Source organism: Stigmatopora nigra, chromosome 4 (genome assembly GCF_051989575.1).
Source record: "Stigmatopora nigra isolate UIUO_SnigA chromosome 4, RoL_Snig_1.1, whole genome shotgun sequence".
Lineage (NCBI taxonomy): Eukaryota > Metazoa > Chordata > Actinopteri > Syngnathiformes > Syngnathidae > Stigmatopora > Stigmatopora nigra.
Genome location: NC_135511.1, coordinates 13,964,559 through 13,986,045, shown reverse-complemented (window position 1 = coordinate 13,986,045; position 21,487 = coordinate 13,964,559). Strand labels below are relative to the sequence as shown.

General features: G+C 40.3%; 1 protein-coding gene across 4 annotated transcripts in view; it reads left to right on the top strand.

Annotated features, from left to right (window-relative positions):
- The window catches only part of LOC144195758 (homeobox protein cut-like 2), an 82,896-nt gene that overhangs the window by 20,070 nt on the left and 41,339 nt on the right, over positions 1 to 21,487 (top strand). For all 4 annotated transcript variants that reach the window (XM_077715580.1, XM_077715581.1, XM_077715578.1 and 1 more), the window contains exons 2-3: positions 13,258 to 13,368; positions 14,638 to 14,685. In XM_077715580.1, coding sequence (XP_077571706.1) covers positions 13,258 to 13,368; positions 14,638 to 14,685 — 159 coding nt within the window. The remainder of the gene's footprint in view (positions 1 to 13,257; positions 13,369 to 14,637; positions 14,686 to 21,487) is intronic.

Genomic DNA, 21,487 nt, shown 5'->3' with positions numbered 1-21,487 from the left:
TTGTTTTTCTCGCCACTGTTTGTTGACATTTAACACGGCTGTATTGAAACATACGTTGGAAGAACAAACGGCAACTTTTGACCAAAGTCATTCACTTTTTTTGTATAATTAAAGATGCCTGTTAGGATTATTCTTTCTATCAATGGCCAATACTAGTTTAAAAATGTGTTTAAAAATGCCCTTAAACAAAAAAACAGGATTCAAGGTATATTTCAGCCAATGATTTGAACTGTGAAACCATGCTATGTTAACAAAGGGTCATTACAAGTCAATTTGAGAGAAAATTGATAAATACTATCCTCAAGTTTTTGTTTCTAATCTTGCTTTTTCAAAAACATAACCAAATGAGGTTCAATTCTTTGCATTACCAGCAAAAGTTCACCAAAAGTGATCCTTTTGTCAACACTCTTGGCCTTCTGGTGGCATGCTTAAAAACGGCAACCCTTTTTAAAGTTTTTGCCTTTTTAATATGTCAATCGCTTTGCCTTTAGTGATGCAATTGCCCCGAAGTTGGGAAACGTTCATAAGGTCACTTTAGCTCTTATATTTCCTGGCCTATTTCTTCCCCCTTAGCAGACATTGGCGGACCCCTACCCTCTGCTTCCTCCAGAACCAAATCGAAGCCGTTGGTCACTTGAAATCTGCACAAAGCGAGGTCGGGCGCCGAGATCAATGCGTTTGACCCAGATACATCGGCCGCGCTCGTCTTAGCGATTTGCCACAATTTGCTCGTAAGCTAACGACTCCAGAAGACATTATAAGTGGGGAGAACCATTTGCTATGAAATGGCGGCATCGGTGCTGTTTTGTTTTGTTTTCTCTTTCATTCTAAAAGGATTTATAAGCCCAACCTCCGAAATCAATTGCTTTGCTTTAGTGTTAAAGCTGTTTTTTTTTAAAGCGGTACCGTCTGGTAGGAATGATTGAGATGTTTGTGTAGCAGCCCCCCTCCCTCCATGCTCTGTCTGTTGTACTTGTCACTCCTATCAGAGCCCTCTGCAACCTCCAAGCCCAGTAATGAGTTGTATTACACGCTCTGTGGTGGGAATGTCTGGTGTTAGGAAGCAGTGTTCAATCTTGGTGCTATGAATAGATGGGAAAGGGGAAGGTACTTTGTAGGCCTTGAAAGTCAACCAACCGAAACGGGCAGTACGGAGTGACGGAACTCGTTGATTGGTCTGCAGGATCTGATTCTTCGAGAGTCTTTGCTGATTGGCTACAAATGAGAGAAATGTTCGGACGTTTTGGCTTGTTTTTCGCCCGTTTTTCACTTTTAAAAGTGGCTACCAAATGGAAATACTTATTTTTGTTCTGCTCATTCGTCACTCAAGCCTTTTATTGTGACCTTTCCGTAATAACTAGGAAGCTACATAGCTAAGGGCTAAGTGATTTCAAGAAGCTCAGTTCTCATTGTCTTTTGGAGGAAAGTATTTTATACTTAGATGGCAAACAAACTCCATCGGCTTTAAAAACATAGCAGCCTGTAATCTTTTGTTATTTTACATACAAATTGCATTCTGGGCGATGCATTCATCATTGCTCATATTCGGCCCACACTTAAATGAAAAATGTTTCTGAGATGAATAATGGATCCCCACTGTAGTATAATTGTGTGTGTCTTGAATATGGTTGATTCCCGCCTCTGCTTTTCTACACATTCTCTTTTTACTGGCTCAGATGGAGTTTGAGAGCAGATTATTCCCTTGTTACATTACCTGCACTTTTCAAGTATTGTTGTATACTAGCAAAACTATCATTTTGTGTGCATGCATTTCCTAGCAGCCTACTAACATACAGTAATTCATCGATTATCAGTTCAAAGGTACACTCTAAGCCACATGTGTCAAAGTGGCGGGCTGGGGGCCAAATCTGGCCCGCCACATCACTTTGTGTGGCCCGGAAATGAAAATCATGAGTGCTGACTTTCTGTTTTAGGATGAAATTAAAATGGAAAGTATAGATGTGCATTAAATTTCTTGATTTTCCCCCTTTTACATCAATGATAGTAATTTTTTAATCATTTTTTTGTGTTTTTAGTTCAAAAATCATTTTTTAAATCTAAAAATATAATTTTAAAAAAAGATAAAATAAGCATTGTTTTAGATCTATAAAAAAAACTGAATATTCAAGGCGTTTAATCCAGTTATTTTAATCCATTTATGAAAAAAAATCTAAATATATCTAAAATGGTCTGGCCCACCGGGAATCAAGTTGACGTTATTCCATGATCGGCTGGTGTTAACTATCATTTCGGACAATATCGTATAATATTTGAAAAATAGAAATTGCAAAGCCAGCCACACCATGTGAAAAAGTGGCATTTATAATTCGTAAAACACAGAATGCCAGATTTGACGCAGTTTCCGGCATTATTCTAGCTGTAATTGAGGAAGGCATGAAGGTTTTGACGCAGACGTCGGTTTGTAATCCCAGCAGAAATATTCTCCTTAGGAAACATTTCTCATTCGTTTTGGATGCACGACTGCCACACTCCAACCTTCTGCCACGTTTAAAATCAGGCAAAGACTCTGGCAGCACACTCTGTCGTGCTCTACTTGCTCCTGACGCTTTCCGCCGTCCCCATAGTCTCCAAACTCGTCCTGGGAGACACCCTGACACCAGAGTTACAGATGGGAAGCATCGGACCGAGAAAGCCGGTGTCACAACGCGGATTGGAATTCACAATTGGGACGGAATACCAAACAAATACGCCCGCCACGTGTATGCTTTTTCACAGTTTGTTCACCCAGCTGTTTCCCCGGCTTTGTCCCGCTTGTCTCATCACCAAAACCTGACTGCGGGTGGCTCGTAATAGTCTGCTATTTGTTCCGCGTGACTCCCTTTTTTTCTTAGACTGGGTGCTCTTTTTTTTAGAAGTATAGTCGCTACTTCTCATCCTGCTTGTTCAGTCAAAGACGGATCTAGAAGTACTTATGTACTGTACTTGCTTTTGCTGATATAAGCTTGACGATCAAAGGAGAGTGCGGAACAATTATTCCTTCTCAGTTAAGTGTCCTTTGATTCCCACCTGAGTTTAATCAGTGGAAATTGATAAAAATATGCTTTTTGGTCCTGGACTTCACACAATCCTCGTTTGATGGGTAAACGGTCACCCAAATGAATCTTTCTTGTGGAAAACCGGGCCTCTAGGTCTGGATTAATTGATTGGTCATATGACTTGCTGATACAATCAAACCCTGACCTGATTTATGGCTATAAATCAATTGATTGATATATTTTTTTCCCTCGCTGGGGTGATTTTGGCGAGTAGGACACCTCCCGGTCGGCCATTCATCTCAGTGCCGTCACCCTAGCTGGTTTAGTGCGGTATATTAAGAAAGGCCTGCATATCTCTGCTGACATTTCCAATGTGCAGAGCGCCAATGACCTGCTCCAGATTAACCCCAACTTGTTCTCCTTAAGCACCACTGATTGTAAGAGATGGGGAGCGGTCAGAGTGGGCGACAAAAAAAATATCAAGTGTGACTTTTTCTACTCTGCAGTTCGCATAGATCATTCGGAGGAACGGCAAAAAAAAATCAATGGCACGTTCCAAAGCCAATCAAAACAAATATCTTGAGACTTTCTGCTGGTCTATGGCTTTGGAAAGGTCCAGTTTTTAAAAGCTGATTTACAGTGTAATGGAGTCCAATGGCTCCAGCCTCTTGTCTGTCCACCCGCTTGTTCAGAATATGAAATGAAAGTTAAACACTGGATCTCCTGCATGGGGAGGAGGGGAGTCAACGCGTGGGCAGTGTAGCATCAAATAGATTTTGTTTCCTCTCGTGTAAACGCCTAATGTGCGCCGAGTGCCCTGACACAGATGAATGTAAGGAATTTGCCGTTAAGACTTAACGGGCCTTTTGAGAGACAACGCGAGGAAGCGCTAGCGTGGAACGTGTACCAGTAACACCCCTCAGCTCATACGTGTATGCATCCTCTGTATTTACAGTATCTCGCACTCAACATTTACGTACACGGTCCATTTGCACATGTACACACACACACACACACACACGGTGTGTGTGTGCAAAATAGAGGAAAGTATTTTCACTAGCCCTGCTGGGTGTGTGTTGATGTGTTGCAGATATATAGTATATTTATATTTGGTTGGGAATAGAGGATAAGAAAATTGTTTTCAGTGAAAAAGCAATTTATTTGTTCATTTTCTGAGAATATGCCAACTCCCCTCAGTAAGGAACGACCTGGGATCGAACCCTCGACCGCAGAACTGTGAGGCCGACATGCTAACCACTTATCACCGATCCGTAAATGATCATTGTTAAATCACATGATTGATACGTGAACGGGTTAGTTGACTAAACAAGAGAATAATCGTTAATTGGTCGATTATGAATTACTTGTGTGGCTCCAGGTTTTTTAACTAGTTCTACAATGTCTTGTGTGTCTTGTGTCTGTCTTGCAACTAAGACATTTCCTGAAAATTCTAATCTAATCTAATCTAATCTTGCCAGCATACCGGTTCTACCAATCGACCTAAATCTTTAAATTTGGCTAATCACTAGTTAAAACAAGCGCTTGATTAAAAGTGCGCAACAGAGACCACATTCAGAGCGTAAAAATGGCCAAAAATCAGACTCATTTGCTCATTTCATTATAGCAGCCCAATTATCATTGTAATTAAATTCATTAGCTTTTAACTGTATATATTTCAACTGACTATGACCACACACTGCGTTAAAAAAAACAACAATAACATACTTCTCTCTCCCCGCCCAGGCTAATTTTTAATATATACAGTGTTACCCTTTGCCACAGAAGATGGCACATTCCAAAATGATTCATGTATAAACTGCCCTTTTAAGTGTCTGCTCCCATTCTGCTGCACGAGTACAGATCTCGGTGCCTTTGTGACAGAACTCAAAAGCGGCGAGCTGCTTGTTGTCAGCACTAGTTTTATTCCCACTCTCACCGCTCTATTTAGATTCATTTTATTTTTGGTTCAAATGCTGTAAAATGAAAGCACCGCAGAGAGAAGGAGGGTAAAGTAGCATTCCCTCTCTTTCTCTCTCTTAGACAGGTGGTCTCGGTTTTATGTCGCCGGGCCCCCAGGGTCCCGCAACGAAGCCTGAGCGAGAGGAGGGACCTCTCTCGGCGCTTCGCAGGTGGTGCGAAACGTGGCCGCCTTATCCCGTACCTGAAATATTCAGATTCTTCCAGCAGCCGAGCTTTGATCTCCCCGCAATCGACGGGGGAACGGTGAAAGAGTACGGGGGAGAAAACAACAAAAACAAGAGGAAGAGCAGCACACCTGAGAGCCAACAGATTGACATCTCTTAAGAGAGAATAAACAATTGCAGGTTCGCTGCCATGCCTTGCGTTGCCTTGCGTTGCCTTGCGTTGCCGTGCGTTACTCCGACTCACCGTTTCTGGTAAAAGTGGGCCATCGCGGCGACAACTGCATTTCGTACAGCCTCTCCTTTACCAACTGACCTGAATGGTGGAGCTTTAGAGAGAAACCGACTCCAATTTACCGCCCCCTACTTTTAAAGGAAATTGGAAAACTAACCTTGTCTTTTATTTATTTGTTCAAGTGGAGAACTTTCTATCTAAAGCTAGTGGTTCTGTTGTCGTTTCTTTTGGAGCTTCTCCAACTTCCAATTCGCTACATATTAGGCCCCGACGCAATGTCCGGACTGACTGCGTTTTCCCTACAAAATCAACTAAATCGCTCTTGAAGAATCAGCCAATCAAGTAGGCGTTCTCATTCATGTGACTTTGTGGTCCTGTCAACAAAAATCCAAAGAAAGACAAAAAGAAAATGATCAGACTAATACAATTGTCAAAATATTAGAACAGCAGTCCCAAAACAATTCCACAAATAGCCCGAAAATGAAATCATATACATGTACTATATACCAATATATTCTTATTACGAGATGAATGCCCTTTTATTGCTTATGTTTCTTTTATTGAGCTGAGAATTTTGGTGTTATCTCATCAGAAAGCTTTTGGCGTGATGTTAAGAGATTAAAGTAATATTAGAAAAATAGTGAGGTATTAGTCTGATATAATACATTTTTACATGAACTAGAAGTTGTTTCGCAGCAGGCAGACTACAATTTTTTTGTCGACAAGCGTAGTTTGAGCGCCGCAAAAAACGAGACTCGCCTGAATGCAACATTCGAGGTTAGTTAAGAAACTTAACAACATTTTGTTTAGGTCTTTAGCTTTCTATAAAAATACCAATGGTGCCTATCTACGCTATAAATCAGACAAGAAAAATATATAGATGAACCTATTTAATTCTCAGACCTTATTTATTTCTCGACTATTTTAGATATGTAGTTTTGTTCTATTTTTAACTCGCTACAACATTATAAACAATTATATTGAAGACAGCTTGGACAGCATCTACCACATGAGTTAATCATCTCTTCTTCTGGTTTCACCCTACTTGCGTGCTAATGAATCACACAACTGTGTCATTAGTCCGAAAGAATGTACTGCACAATGAAAATAGCCATGCTGATTGTAACTACACTGTTGTAAAAAAGAAGCAGAACAATGGCCGCCCTTAATGATGATAAATAAGGTCTTCTTTAAGATCTCCATTTGGAGGATTCACCTGATAAATTGTATCGAGTTCACACTATTTCTAATCGGAGGATATTTCCATGTACGATATTTATTTTAACAATATTTGCCTTATCGAAGATAAGCGGAAAATTTGCGAGTGTTTTGACTGCAGACAACATTGAGTTAGAAGAAATAAGTGTAATTATGTTTTCTTATATATGAAAATAGGAGACACGTTGACAAGTAGGCCGTCCTTTTCCACATGGAGTGCCAAAAACTGTAAATAATATGACGAATAATGGCTGACTGGTCACACCTTTGCTGATTTTCACAACATTCGTAGTCATTTCTTTCTTTTTTCTTTTCGGTGAGATTTAGCTTCCTGTTTGAAGACAGTCTGACATACTGGGGATTAATTATTTTGGATATTTTATCAGCCGTAGCAGTCCCGAGTTTAAAGAGGTGTCAGAATGAAATGGAATTTAACTCTGGGTAAGTCCTTAGCATCTCGGTGTATCACTGTGTTTTTGACACTTGCCACAACTTCTAGGTTTTGTGAAAAACAGGATATTTTATTGAATTTGAGCTTTTAAAAAATGGAGTTCAGGGATTCTTTGTGTTTTTGATTGTAAAAAAAAATGATTTTCCATATTTTCATGACTAAGGCGCACTTAAAAGTTTTCAATTTTCTCCGAAATAGACAGGGCGACTTATAATCCAGTGTGCTTTATATATGGACAAAAAAGTGTCATTCATTGACAGTGCGCCTTATAATGTGGTGCGCCTTATATTCGTGAAAATTCTTTTCCTATTGGTAGAGGCTAAGTCTCTTAGTTGGCTAGATTTAGTGATGAACTGTCAAAGTTTAAAAATTATGACAAGATTTCTGGCTTGATTTAGAGCAGTGCCGATCTTCCATTTTTTAGGCCCAAAGATAATAACCTCCATCTTTCCCGAATTTATCTGGAGAACATTCCATCTTATCCGAAGATGACAAACCGGACTAAACCAGCCCAATTTTCTTTAGGTAAAAATGGACTTTTACTCCGTCAAAGCTAGTACGATACCACAAAGTCATTCCCTGTTAATTGCAGAATTTTATTGGTGTTGGAAATATACAGTAAGTCAATAGTATTTGACCTACAGTAGGTAGTGTGGTGCATCACAGTGGCATGGTCTTTAGTCAACCCTCCCCTGGGGTCTTTTTATTCTGTCTGGACATCTATAGATTTATATTGCTTCCTCTGCTTAACTTCCATCAACAACAGAAATAAAAAAAAAATGTGTTAATGCAAGTTTTGGAACAAATTGACAGACTGGAATTGAAAGAATGGTCGCTATAGCTTAAACAGACCAAGAGAAATGCCCCCCCGATTCTCGGCTGGCAATTGGACCACCGGGTCAAGCAGGTCAAAGCCTCCCCTTCCTTGTTTACAGACCCACGCGTACACATTTGAGCAGTTATTCCTGCCAAGGAGTACTGATAAGAGTAAATTACGGCCGTCACATGGCTGCAAAATGTATTTGCTTTTCTACAAAGCTCGCAAAATTCGCCCCCCCTCACACACACACACTTTCACCACCCGACCCGATGCCCGCGGCAGGAGGCGGTAATAACGTTAAGGACGGACTAGACTGCAATGATTGGGGCCATCGATCGCGGACGTTTGATTTATTGATCATTCGTCCTCCTAAAATTGGCATCTGAGATGCAAAGCTAATCTGGGGGAGCTATGGAACAATGCTACGTCTGACAGAGGACAGGTGGCGATAAGGCTCTTTATGAAAGGGAACCACACTTATCTAAACGCCAGGCTAGGCGGAGACGGAGTGGCCGGACGCTGTTTTGTGCAAAATAAATAAATAAATAAATAGAAAATAAAAACCCCTGATTCGGAGCTGTGCACGATTCTGTGTTCAGTGTGGACGCGGTGGGGGTGGTGAAGCCGTACGGTCGCCAGGCAGAACAGAGTGGATCTATAAATTGATGGAATTCAAAGCCTCCAGCATCGATTACCATTATAACAAACAGCAGCACACAGAATGTCTGATTATTTTTAGACAAAGATTCTGTGCTCTCAGCAGCAATTCTGCTGATGCTGTCACACTTTCCAACATCTGCCTATGATTGCAATTAGTTGGGATACAAAAAGAAAAAATAATACCCCATCTGCCTTTGCCTCTTTTCTCCTCCTCCCCTTTTTTTTCCCACATTTAATTTATGCCGTCCAAGCCATGCGTACAATAGTGATTTTAACTCAAGCCACCTTAGTGCGATACTTTTGGCAGATTTTTTTTTTTATTCCTCTTCACTTGTCAACATTTTCCACCCTGCTTTATCTTTGCCAGCAGCCCCAAGAAAGCTTACTACTACAGATGTAATCAAGGCGAACCTTTTTTAATGAATCACTGTCAAACCTTCGCTATGCAATTCATTAGCACCTTAGCTTAAAAACTTCCTCTTGCAGAAAACTCTACCCGTCTTCCCTGCACATTTATGAACGAAAATATCTAAAAAAAAACACCTTTATCCATCATGCCAGGGAAATTTATTACACTCGATACCATCGTCTGATGTCATAATCTATCGAACTTGATCTTTCTCATATAAGGCGGGGCCCCAAACAATAGAGAGAGAGAGGGACCTTTGTTTATAGTCTACTCAATATAATCAGCAACCACACCCCACATTTATCAACTCTTGCGTTTTCTTGCAATGGGTGATATATATCGCAAAAAAATGTTTAGAATTCACTCTTATAATCACTATTATTGCAACAATGACTGTGTCCTATCGACTGTGCACTATTTTGCGTATATATACCGTATTTTCTCGTATATAAGCCGTATTTATAACTAAAAAAATAATGACCGAATCAAGGATATGCCTTATATATGCACAAATTAGACTAAACTAAATTTATCTAGACTTCTATGACTGAAATTCAAGAAAATAAATATAAAAAAACTCCATTGCCGCTATTTTACCATACTTAAACGTACTCTGAGTGGGTAGATGCGAGAAGCTTTGATACATGTTTTTGTAGTGTTTACCGTGTTTACAACATCCCAATAGTTGTTAAGGCTGATCAAAGGTCTAACGGTCGATCATTAAAATATCAGCCTTGGTAACTGCGTAATGTGTATGTCATGCGATTATTGCGCCCAGACTAGGTGAAAACTACGTACAATTCATACATTATATCAGAAATACCATGTGCGATGAATTTCTATCAAGATTTTTCCTTCAAACATTTCCACTCATACAATTCAACGATTTTGAGGCAATCTTAAGGGTACGGCTTATACACGGAAGTGGTCAATATAGTAGAAAATTTGGTATGTATGTTAGTTATTGAAACTTAATAAATTATGAGGTGAGTTAACACACGCAATGGGACTACCACTACTACTACAGTGAGAAAGAATTAGCCAACAAGAGGGAATAAAATACATAGATAATTATGAATAATGTTTTACAAAATGCCAATGCAAGGCATGCCCGGGCATCGTTTTCAACAAAAAAAATAAAACACAAATTCTCATACACTCTCACTATTTGGGATTCAATAAGTGATGCATGGAAAGGAATTATAAACAGCAGTGTTCACCAAATTAGAGCAAACCATATGCTCCATAGAGAATATACAGAAAAAAATCAATTTATTAAATATCATACTCTCTTCATGTAGTCTTAAATTTTAAAAGCACTCCAAGTATGAACTCAACTTAATATACCATATATGTAAGTAGTTATTTTGATCACTGAGTATACCATATGTGAGTATTTTGAACTCTTATGGCTCATAACAGCATTTTTTTGGTCATCTCATACATTTAATGAAAACTTCCCCAATAATATTGGCGAAATATTATATATATTGGATTATAAGAAAGATCCCATAACAAGGAACACATGCTAATCTGCCTCTACTATTTCAATTGGATAAATCCATTTTCTATTTCACATTTAAGGAAAGTTTTTTTAATCTCATTTCCAAGTGAAGGGAGGGGGGGGGGGGAAATGATGTGATAGCCTTTGTATAAATAATTAACAACATACTAAATAATGGCAGACTGTTATTGGGATTTAGAAATGGCTCCTATTTGCGATAGATGATTTTCCTTTCCATGGTGCCCAGCATCGCTGTCTGATGATGTCCATGTTGATGTTGTAAAGTTCGAGACCATACTTACAAGAACATCCGCAAAAAACATCCCACCTACCTTTTTAAGACAAAATAAACTCGGGTAAACAAACATATTGCTTTCCAGCGACATACACATTGCTTTCAGAGCCATTTCTGGACTTCCAAGGCGCTACAGGTCTATCTTACTAAAGCCAATAAGCTTGTGGCTTCTTGGTCTTTGTTTCCGAGTCAGAAGTCAGTGAGCTATCCCAACTCTGATTGACTTGAGGACACAAGCGACGAATCCGTGCACAAATTCCCTTTGGCTTGGGCCCCGATGACAGCTTTTCTCTCCCAAGGGGACATTCATCAATTATAGCGGGATGTTTGACTGGCACAAGCTTAATGACAGGATCTCTGTATTGACCCGACTGCCACACACTTTAAATTTGCTCCCTCATGCCCTTTTTAAAAACCTGTCAAATGATCAAAGACCAAGTCTATATTTTTTTTTGTATTTTTTACAGCGTGTTCAATTCATTTCTCATGAACACTTTAGAGAAATGTACTTGATTTAAGGTAAATGTAGTGTTATTTCTCAACAGCATAGATCAATATTTATCCAAATGTGTAGTGACAAAAAGAAAATACTCTCTTTCATAGTGTCAACATAGTACCTTCACGTTTATTTATTTTATTTTACAGATTATCACCTCAGTGCTACAACTACTCATTGTATATTTACAATGTAATTCTTAAAATAGACAGTTTTTTTCAAGTTATCATTGTAACAGAGGTTTCATTTGATGGATTGTTGTTATTTTACTGACTTTAATCCCTTTTTAATGATCCACAACACTAAATACACCTTCCTAAACAACCGTAGTATGTATTATCATTATGTATAGAGTTTCTTTGCCTTTACAGTCTAGCCATTCACTAGGGATGGAATGTAATGACTCACCGAATATATCGACGTATGGATTCATATTCTTACGCTGCGACATTATCGATCTGGACTTGGTGAGCTTGCCTTTCTGGACGACGTATTGATCCAAAATCATTTTGAAAGGCGATCGATTGATTGCTTCAATACGAGACAGACTTCATACATTCTATATTTTTCCACAGATTTTTGTTTTGGCTAAATTACCATCCATAACATTTAAGTTTCAATTCACTTGACGTCACTCTTAAAATCTGCAGTGACCATTCCATTTTCACACTCACAAATATAGCGTTACGCTTTTTGGCATCACCTCATCTGAAACAATTTAATGCCGTAAAATCTACAAACTGGTTTTGTATGTACACGGCCGCCATGGCTGGAGGCCTGAAAAACCCATTCGACAACTTGTAAAAGTGACAACTTGAGTAAAATACAGTGCTGTGGCATAAAGTATTGCAGATTTTTATACCTTCAATTTGCTCAGTGACTTGTCAGTCCAGGGACTTGAACCTATAGCCCTTCAATTAACGGCTCTGACCGACAACCTGCTACTATCCCACCAGGCCTCTAAAGTTGAATTCATGTGTGTAAGGATTTATCAAATTGCCTTTTAAGTAAGCCTGCTAATGTATTTTAATTAAAACACAGTCCATTTATTTCCCGCCTTCATAAATACACTCCCTTTTTAATATAATCCTTAGCACTTTTTTTCCCATTGTACTTTAAAATACCCCTAAAAAAGCTTCTTAGTTATAATGAATCACAGTTTTAAATGAAAAATGTGAGCATACAGCTGTCTGGTCACTCAATAGTCAGTGTAGGTGAGTAGATTCTAGAATTGCCTTTCGTTTTTTTTTTTTTTTTTTTTTGTACTTTGCTGAAAGAGCCGGGAATTGGATGAGGGATCGATAATATTGGATTTTGGGATGGCGTACGGCATGAATGCCAGGTTCTGATAAAGGGCCCCGTTGCATGGACAGCTCTGAATAGTGCTTCAGACATGTCGACTGGGTGGAGCTCTCATTTCCTATCGCGTTGACATGTAAGCAAACGTTACGCAGTCAACAAGGCAAGGGCAATTGTAGCTGAAGGGCTAACGCAATGGGAGTGGCTACTCACTATTGAATACTTCTTCCCAATCAATATAACGATGGATGAAAATAAATGTGCATTTATATTGGTATTGTGTTTTTTTTTTAAATTATTGGGCTATGGGTGTATTGCTTAAATTATTAGATCTGGTTTAGACTTTGAAACAGTCCTTCAATTAAGAAGAAGCTTTATTAATGGATAAGATTATTTGTTGGGTTATTGGGTTTTCTACACGTGACTGGCCAGCCTCTCACTGGCGCTATAGCGGTTGAAAGTATATTGATTATTTCAAATACTGATTATCTAAAAGGCCTTGTGCTACTGTAGGCATCGGATTTATTTGAGTTAATTATTTATAGGCAAACACTGCCTGTAAGTATCTGTACTGCTAGACTATCATTATGGCAATAATAATAATAATAAGATTCCCTTTCTTTTAAATTGCAAGGTGGATTTATGCTTGCTTTATTTTGGCAGGGTAAATTGCTCTGTCTTTTTTTCACTTGGGTCCGCTCACTATGGTGTTTGTCTTTTTGTCTGTTTGCAGAGGGAACTCAACTCTGTAGCATCTGAACTGGCGGGTCGACAAGAGGAAAGTGAACATTCTCATAAGCATCTGCTAGAACTGAGCAGGGAGTTCAGGAGAAATGTACCAGAGGTGAGATACACATACTCATTTACAAAAGTAGGTGCCATTCACACCATTTAGCGCTGTGTTCCTTTGTGTATGGTGCATTAGTACTGTAGATATTGGCAGGTAGTGATATTTTTGGGTGCTGTGGGTCAAAATGAGCCTCATCGTGCCTTGAATTGTTATTGTTAAGACAAAAAATATGGATTTTAGCTTTTATGTAAAGATTTTAGAAGAGTAGGGAAGGTGTTATGTTTCCTTGGGTTCTGTGTTGAAGTGGTATGATGGATAGGTTCGTTTTTAGGATTTAAAAATAGGTCATTTTGAGATCAACTACACAGTCGTGATGGCTAATGAGGCAAGATTTTGGGGGGAAAATCGTATATGAGTCAGATTTGAGGTAACTGTTATTTATGTGTTAAAAAATGAAGTGGAACAAAAATATTATATAGAATAGTCTGTGAGTGAAGACTATTTGAACAGAGACCAAAAACAAACTATACAGTGTAGTGATAACAATAAAATGGAGGGAATTGGGATAAAATTATGTCTGCTAATGTAACATATTCTAAAAAAAACTATAACCAAAGAGCGAAGAAAAGAAAATACAACCAAATATCGTATTTTTCTAACTACAACTCACATATATTTTCATTTTTTCTCTGACCACTGTCACGTTTCATTTTTTTTAGGTTATAGTTACCCGAAAAACTGTTATTTTAACAAATGCCATTTTGCTACCGTTACTTTAACGTATGTTAGTTATTCGTTTATGAAAAATTAAAACCAATTTCCTATCATTGATGCGACTTATCAATTTTTCCCTTCTTCATTGTGCATTCTTGACTGTTGCGACTTACAGTCAACAATAAAAGAGAAGAATCTTAATGACATAATAAAAATATTAACAATGGTTATTGCTTTCTTCTTTAAATAAACACACCTTTGCCGCCATATGCCTCGGCTGCGCTCCGGTGCATTCGCCTTTTCCAGCCCAAATACGCAGGCAGTGTCGCTTGGTAATCTTGTCAGTAAAATACAGGCATTTAAGACGGGATCAGGCTGTCATCAGTGGCAGCCCAATCCCCTTACCTGGGGCTGTGGGAGCTCACAGTCTGGATCCTGAGCTTTAACGCGGGCTACTGGAAAGCCCCACTTTTCAAACACGCCTGCAGAAAACCCTGTCGGTTTAGCCGTAAATGCCCACGCCGTGTTCGCGCATGTTGCCAGTTGAAATATCCAGAACAAGAACATACGCCATTTATTTACCATGGTTTATTTGTTCCTTCCATGTAGGAGGTCCGGGAGATGGTGGCACCAGTTCTCAAGAGTTTTCAAGCCCAGGTGAGTTCTTGACTTGTTTGTTTTTTGTGTTACAAAACAAATGTCCAAGTTAGAAATATAAATTCAAGTAGACCATTTCTAGTTTTCATCTGACCAGACCAAAATGCCAAAGGAAAACATTCGGACATGATTTGATAACCCCAAATATGGATTGTCTAAAACGTGTACTTACTTGTCAGTCAGTGTTCGTTTGAAATTGTTGGAAATCTTTATTGATTTTTTTTCCCAGAAGAAAACCTTTGATTTTGTTTTAAAGGCAAAAACGTTTTGAAGAATTTGGAAGGAGTAACATAGGAGTAGGGGTAACATAGGAGTAGGTGTAACAAGGGAGTAGGAGTAACATAGGAGTAGGGGTAACATAGGAGTAGGTGTAACATAGGAATAGGAGTAACATAGGAGGAGGAGTAACTTAGGAGGAAGAATAACAGGAGTAGGAGTAACATAGGAGTAGGAGTAACATAGGAGTAGGAGTAGCATAGGAGTAGGAGTAACATAGGAGTAGGAGTAACAGAGGAGTAGGTGTAACATAGGAGTTGGACTAACGGGAATTTTGTTTCTACAACTTTGATCAGATCATTGCGGGCATTTTGTTTAGAGAGGAAAATGGCATTTTAAGGGCCACTCCAGACTTATTTCGAGGTTTTTCCAGTCTTGGTAATAGTAAATTGACCTAAAAACATCATGTTTTAGTATTTGTAGTTTTATTTGTAAATGTGGATTATTGATACATTTCAAGGGAGGACCTAAAACGTTCTCCAATTCTGGGACGACCCATTTGTTTGATGTCTTTCGGGAAACACGGATTGATTCTGACTATGTCATCAGCCAAGACCGCTGCGTTTCTTTCGACCAATGATATCACACGTGCTACAATGAAGGAATCCATGGCATATTTTTCATTGTGAGCTTATTGACTGATGCCTTTGGCGTCAAAGTGAAGTAGCATCTATCTGCCATTAGATGATCAGATATCTGGCTTCTCATATTTTCTTGCCGAGACAAGCCCTCATTTCCTGTTGTGATGGCGCATTGGCTGAGCCCCCCGTTTGACGGCGCCATATTGAAAAAGTCATCTGATACCTACCACGTCTCTGCCTCTAGCCATTAAACCAAGGTCATAAATCACATTTGCGTTGTTGCGTTCGAGTCCGCAACGCAGACACTTCTGGAAACGATATGGCAAATATGTTTCCTGGCCCCCCCCCTCCCCGTTGAAAAACTCCAACCCAGAACATTCCGCATGGATCGTTGGCCTCTCTCGGAAGTGATTATTGGCAGCTTCTTTTTAATTCTTTATAATTGACTACATCCAAGCCAATATACGTTCCCTGGCAACGGGGCGACGGGGTTCAATACACTACTCTGCCATGTCGGCTGATTTGTGTGCTAATTCAATTACTCCGACTGTAAAGTTGCACAAATATCAGAAGCGGCCTTCCGTATCTTTATTGTGCAAACAGGAACCCACAGGATTAATTTAAGCCCCATTGATGTCTGACAACTGGGAGCCCAGAGATGTTCCACAGTAGATAAAATAGATGGCTGATAATGAGCCATGATTTCCTCGTTTTTTTATTTTTTGCTCTTTCGCTGGAGGCCTCCTCGGGTACCTTTTCTGCCTCTCTTGTGTAACTTCCACTAGTTTGTTGACAGAGGCATTTTCAGCCATTATTTTCATGATGATTTCCCGCTAGATTCTTCTCTAATGTTGTTTGCCGACTCCACTTTTGACCTTATTGCTCATGAACGGCTTGCAGAGGTCGCTGAACTTTAACCAGCGGTAGTTTGCCTACTACAGATGTAAACTGGCGACGGGGGTGGAGCTTTGGGATGGACTGACGCTTACCGCCAGATGCGCCGTACAGGTGGTTCAGGACATAAAAGTCCGGGAGTGTTTTCGTGGGAGAATAAGGGAATAAGCCACTCCTGGCTTCCACCGCCCTTTTCAGCCCATCCCAGTGTAGAGACCCCGAAGGAACGCCCCGTGGTGTTTGGACCCTCATCACGCCACTTCTGAAGGAAAAGCCAAGTCCTTTGAAGTGTTTGCGACATGACAGGTTTCTCTCTCTTTTCTTATTCATTTCATTTCAGCTTCAGCACCCTCCTTCCTCCCCTCCACCCACTTTCTGGTCCAATCGCGCCGTCTAATTATCGCTAACCAGGCGACTGATTAGAAACCCGACCTAGTTTTTTTTTTTTTTGCCTGCGAAGGAGGAGAAAGGGTTAATCCCAGAGCTGGTGACTGTCATTGGTCGCTTCCCCTTCTTTTTCTCCTCTTTTCGCTCGGCGCTTCTTTCTTTCTTTCTTTCCCTGGAAGTTTGCTAATGAGGTCCCGTCAGAGCTGAGGAGAGGTGTTAATTTGGCCTTGTGAAGTAGGAAGGAGATTAAGGACAGTGAGGAACTGAGTTTACGGCTTAAAATACATCGCTGTCCTTATTAATCCACCGGGCCCTCGGAGACCGGCGTTTCTGGATTTATAATGAACACTGTTTTTGAATTAAGGTAAGTTGAATCAAAATCCACGGAAGAGAAGAGTACCACACTCTGGTCTCTCTGGTCTTGGGGGGTGCCTTTGGGGGCTATGGGATATGACGGTTATTTCTCAAATAACCCATGGATGGAGATTCGAACCCGCTAGAAGGCGGGAGGTTGGTTCACACGAGTTTCACGCGACTCTATGCAATTTGCACTCTTCTCACACTTTCAAGTGTAAAGTCCCTTTGGGTAAAACCTTTTGTAAGGTGTAGAAACGGAACAATGTCATATTTCTCGCTTGTTGCTTTCTTTTGTCGCCAACACTTTCATATTTGCTTCATGTTAACTCATTTTTTTGTTTTCCTGTCAATGGATGGAATGTTGCGCTCAGACTGGCCATGTTTTAACGCACGACAAAGCATCGCCAAATGCCATTTTTGTGTTCGCACTTATCTTTTAGGTGTTAATATGTCGATGACTGTCTCAGCCAATGGAATCAAACCATTTTTGGTTTACAAGAACATAAAAAAAACAACTTAATTCTCATGATATGATGACTTTAATCTTATAATATCACAACTTTGATCTTATAATAGAATGACCTTTTTGTTGACTTGATTTTCATAATAGCGCAACTTGGGCGTCCATTTTTTTTCTTTTTGTGGACAGTTTTTGTCTGAATATTGAGGTTTGATTACTAAAGATATCTGAATGATAAAAGATATTCATCATAATTATTTATGGACTTTATTTAACTCATTGACTGCATTAGTTGTCCAATCCATTTGAACTAGTAGGTCCAAAAAAAGCCAAACGATTGGAGGTCAATGACACTGAAAGAATTGATTACAAAAAAAGCCGCTTTTCCACCATAATTTCGAATCGAACAGATGGAAAGCCTGACAAATAGTTTGCAGCATGTAATTAGCAACACTATTGGTTACATTACATTAACCCCTCAAGCTCAGGAATCATTATTGGCCCTCATTATCTCCTCGCAAGGTACACTGGAGCTGAGTACACATCAAAAGCATCAAAGCGCTATTAAAACTCGGCGACTGGCGGTGAGGGGGGGCGGTGGACACCTGTTGATGAATCTAACTGTGCCATTGCTTCCCCTGGGGTTGCGGAGTTATTGGGAGGGGGGGGTTTCGTACTTTGTTGTTGTTAGTTTGTCGCCGAGCAACTTTCTTAAATGACTTGTGTGCCTAATTTGGGATAGTTTGGGGTTTTTGCACTATTCTAAGGATTACATTTTGTGATTCCGTGTATGTAAGAGACGTTGTAATTTACAGTCCTTGTTTGAATGTATTTGTTTTATGTTGTAATCAGTTGCAATAAATGATTCAATTGGAGGAAAACTATAGTAGCAAGAATTGGGGTAGTATTACATCTATGTGAAAATGGACAGAAGTCAACTATATTTTAAAGATAATCTTTTTAAATTGATTCTGGTGGTTTGAAAACTGATTTCTGATCATGTGGTTGGATTAAGGAAGGTTTTAGACGTTTTTTTTGCAGAAACTCGCTGCATAATGAAATCAAAACAATCCGTAGTTTGTCATTTGCAACTGAGAAAATCTTCCCATTGGCAGGTTTGTTTGGATTGAGTTGCAAATGTTCTCGACAAAATATGCCGAATGTTCCTGCGAGGCGCTGAAATCTCTGAATTTCAAAACCTTGACATACTTTTTCCACCCACTTTCTTTCTCGCCATACACATTTGTCAATACAAACAGCATTGCTCTCCTTTTCAAAAAACCTCTTTTCAAACGCTTACGTTTCCAGGCCCCAAATGCCATTACCCCGTCACTAAAAAACGAAAAAAAAATCACTTTTCCACCAAAAAGCTATTGTGTAATCACCCTCTACCCTGCAATTGCCCGCCGATCAGTGCCGGGACGCCCAATCGGGAAAGACTGCAGTTTTCCACATGACCCGAACCTTGATAGAAACAGCCTAGAAAATGGACGGCTGATGGATGATTCCCGTTATGGAAAGTGCAGGTTATTGACCTGACCCGAGTCTAGATGTCGGAAAGTGTTTTCGTAGAGCGGCTTGGCGTTGGTCTGATTCTTGTGGCGAGGTAGAAAAACGCCCTCTTTGATCATCTATTGCCAGATGAACACTCGGTCCTCCTTTTTTGATGAATTCCTGAAGGAAATGAACATTTCTCTTGAATGTATGAATACGTTATGAGTGGTGGAATGAATCCAAGTGTAGAGGAATGATAATTAATTACAGCCCTGTGATAAAAGGCTGTGGGTGTTATGACGCAAGCTTCCTCTGTGTCATTATGAGAGGCTTCGTAATTACCTTTCTGCACAAGCCAACGCTCACGGCGACGCTGGCGGTGAGAGCGCCGCTCGCTCACTGAGTCCAACGGTCATAAAGCTTTTCCACGCCTAATTGTCTGAGGGGCTCTATGGCACTTTCATAGATGAGGGACTGCGCCGGTGGGTAAAACGCTTGGCCGTGCACCAGCTTTTCCAGCTCAATGAAGACAGATCTTCATTATGGGCTAAACATTGCGGTTATTAGCTACAGATTGCTCAAGTGGATGGCTAACTTGGGAAGACGGCAAGGCGGGAAGGCTCGGGTCCAACGAGCGTCAACAGCCATTTCAAAGCGCTGCTTTCACTGGATTTCCTCAAAGCCAGATTTTGCTGCCACTAAACCACATCTTTTTAGAATTTTTGTCATGCCATTGCATCCTTTAAGGGCGCCATTTAATGTACTATTTTATCTTCTTACACTAGCAAGTCGATCAAGTCTCCCATTTTGACTGGGAGTATTTTACCTTCCAATAACTCTCCTGAATTAAACATTCATTTCCAACAAGGGTTTAGCATGGGGTGCTGGAATCTAAGCCCAGCAGTGAATAGTACGTCGGCCTCACAGTTCTGGGGTCCTGGGTTCAAATCCAGGTTGGTCTACCTGTGTGGAGTTTCTCTGGGCCTGCATGGGTTTCCTTTGGGTACTCCAGTTTCCTCCCACATTCCAAAGACATGCATGGTAGGCTGGTTGGACACTCTAAATTGCCCCAAGGTACGAGTTTGAGGGTTTTTAATTTGTCTGCGTGCTCGTGCCCTGCGATTGGCTGGCCACCGATTCAGGTGTCTCCTGCCTATGCCCCGGAGTCAGCTGGGATAAGCCCCAGGACCCCCTGCAAACCTTGTGAGGATGACGCGGTTCATAAAACGAATGAATTAATGTTGGAGCCTATCACCAGCTTACAAGGGGCACCAGGCGAGGGACGCCTTAAATCAGTGGCCAGCCTATGGTAGGGCACAATGAGACAGACAACCAATCACACTCTTAATTTAGAGAGTTCAACTAGGGTAGGAGTCTTGCTAACGCTCTGCGTCTTGGCCGTTTGTCCTCAACCAGCCACAGAAGCAGAAGCAGCCACTCACTTCCAGGCCCTTGAGCTCATTACATAATCAAAGCACGTCGCGCTTCCAGCCCATTGTGGGCTACATAATGGGCTCCCGGGCCATGTAAACCGAGGTCTCTCCGCACCAGCTTTATCACTAGCGTCCTCTTCATAGAAAGGACTGCGAAGAGACAGAGAGAAAGACAGAGAGAGAGAGACAGGGCAAAGGAGGGTAATTGGACTTTAGATAATACTTTCCTTGAGCCGTTTACATCTTCTCCAGAGGGTCCATGTCTTCATCTGTTATTAACTTGCACTGAAAGCTACTTCCCCCCCCCAAATTCAATGTCTTTTCAGTTATATTTATTCGAAAGATTCTGATGAAACAAATTCACTTGGCTGAAATGTATCACGCCCCACCACTTCAAGCTGTGTAAAATTCAGGTGAGGCCGGATTTGTTTTTTGTGTGTGTGCAATACTTCTGAAAGGCCCGGAGTAGGTCATTAATTTCCCCGAGGGGCCTTTTGAGAAAATGGAACGGTTGTCCAGGGTCACAGCACCTCAACTGTGTACTAACCTGACATATTTTATATTTTACTGAGACTTTTTAAACAAGGTGAGAATAGCGGTCACATATTTTCTGGACTATAAGCAGAACTTTTTCATAGTTTGGCATGGCCTGCAACTAATACTCAAGTGAGACTTATATATGTATTTTTTACGTCGTTTTTTGGGGGGAGGATTCTATAGTTATCTGAAAATCACATGTTAACAGATGCGTATTTAGCCTGTTTTTCTCCATTTCACTATTGTTACTTTGACGTTTGGTTTCTGAAATGTTTCAAAAATGCAATATACACATTTTTTTCCCTTTTATTATGAATTGTTTGTCTTCAGCGACTTATACTCAGGTCCGACATATACTCAGGTGCGACTTATACTCAGGTGCG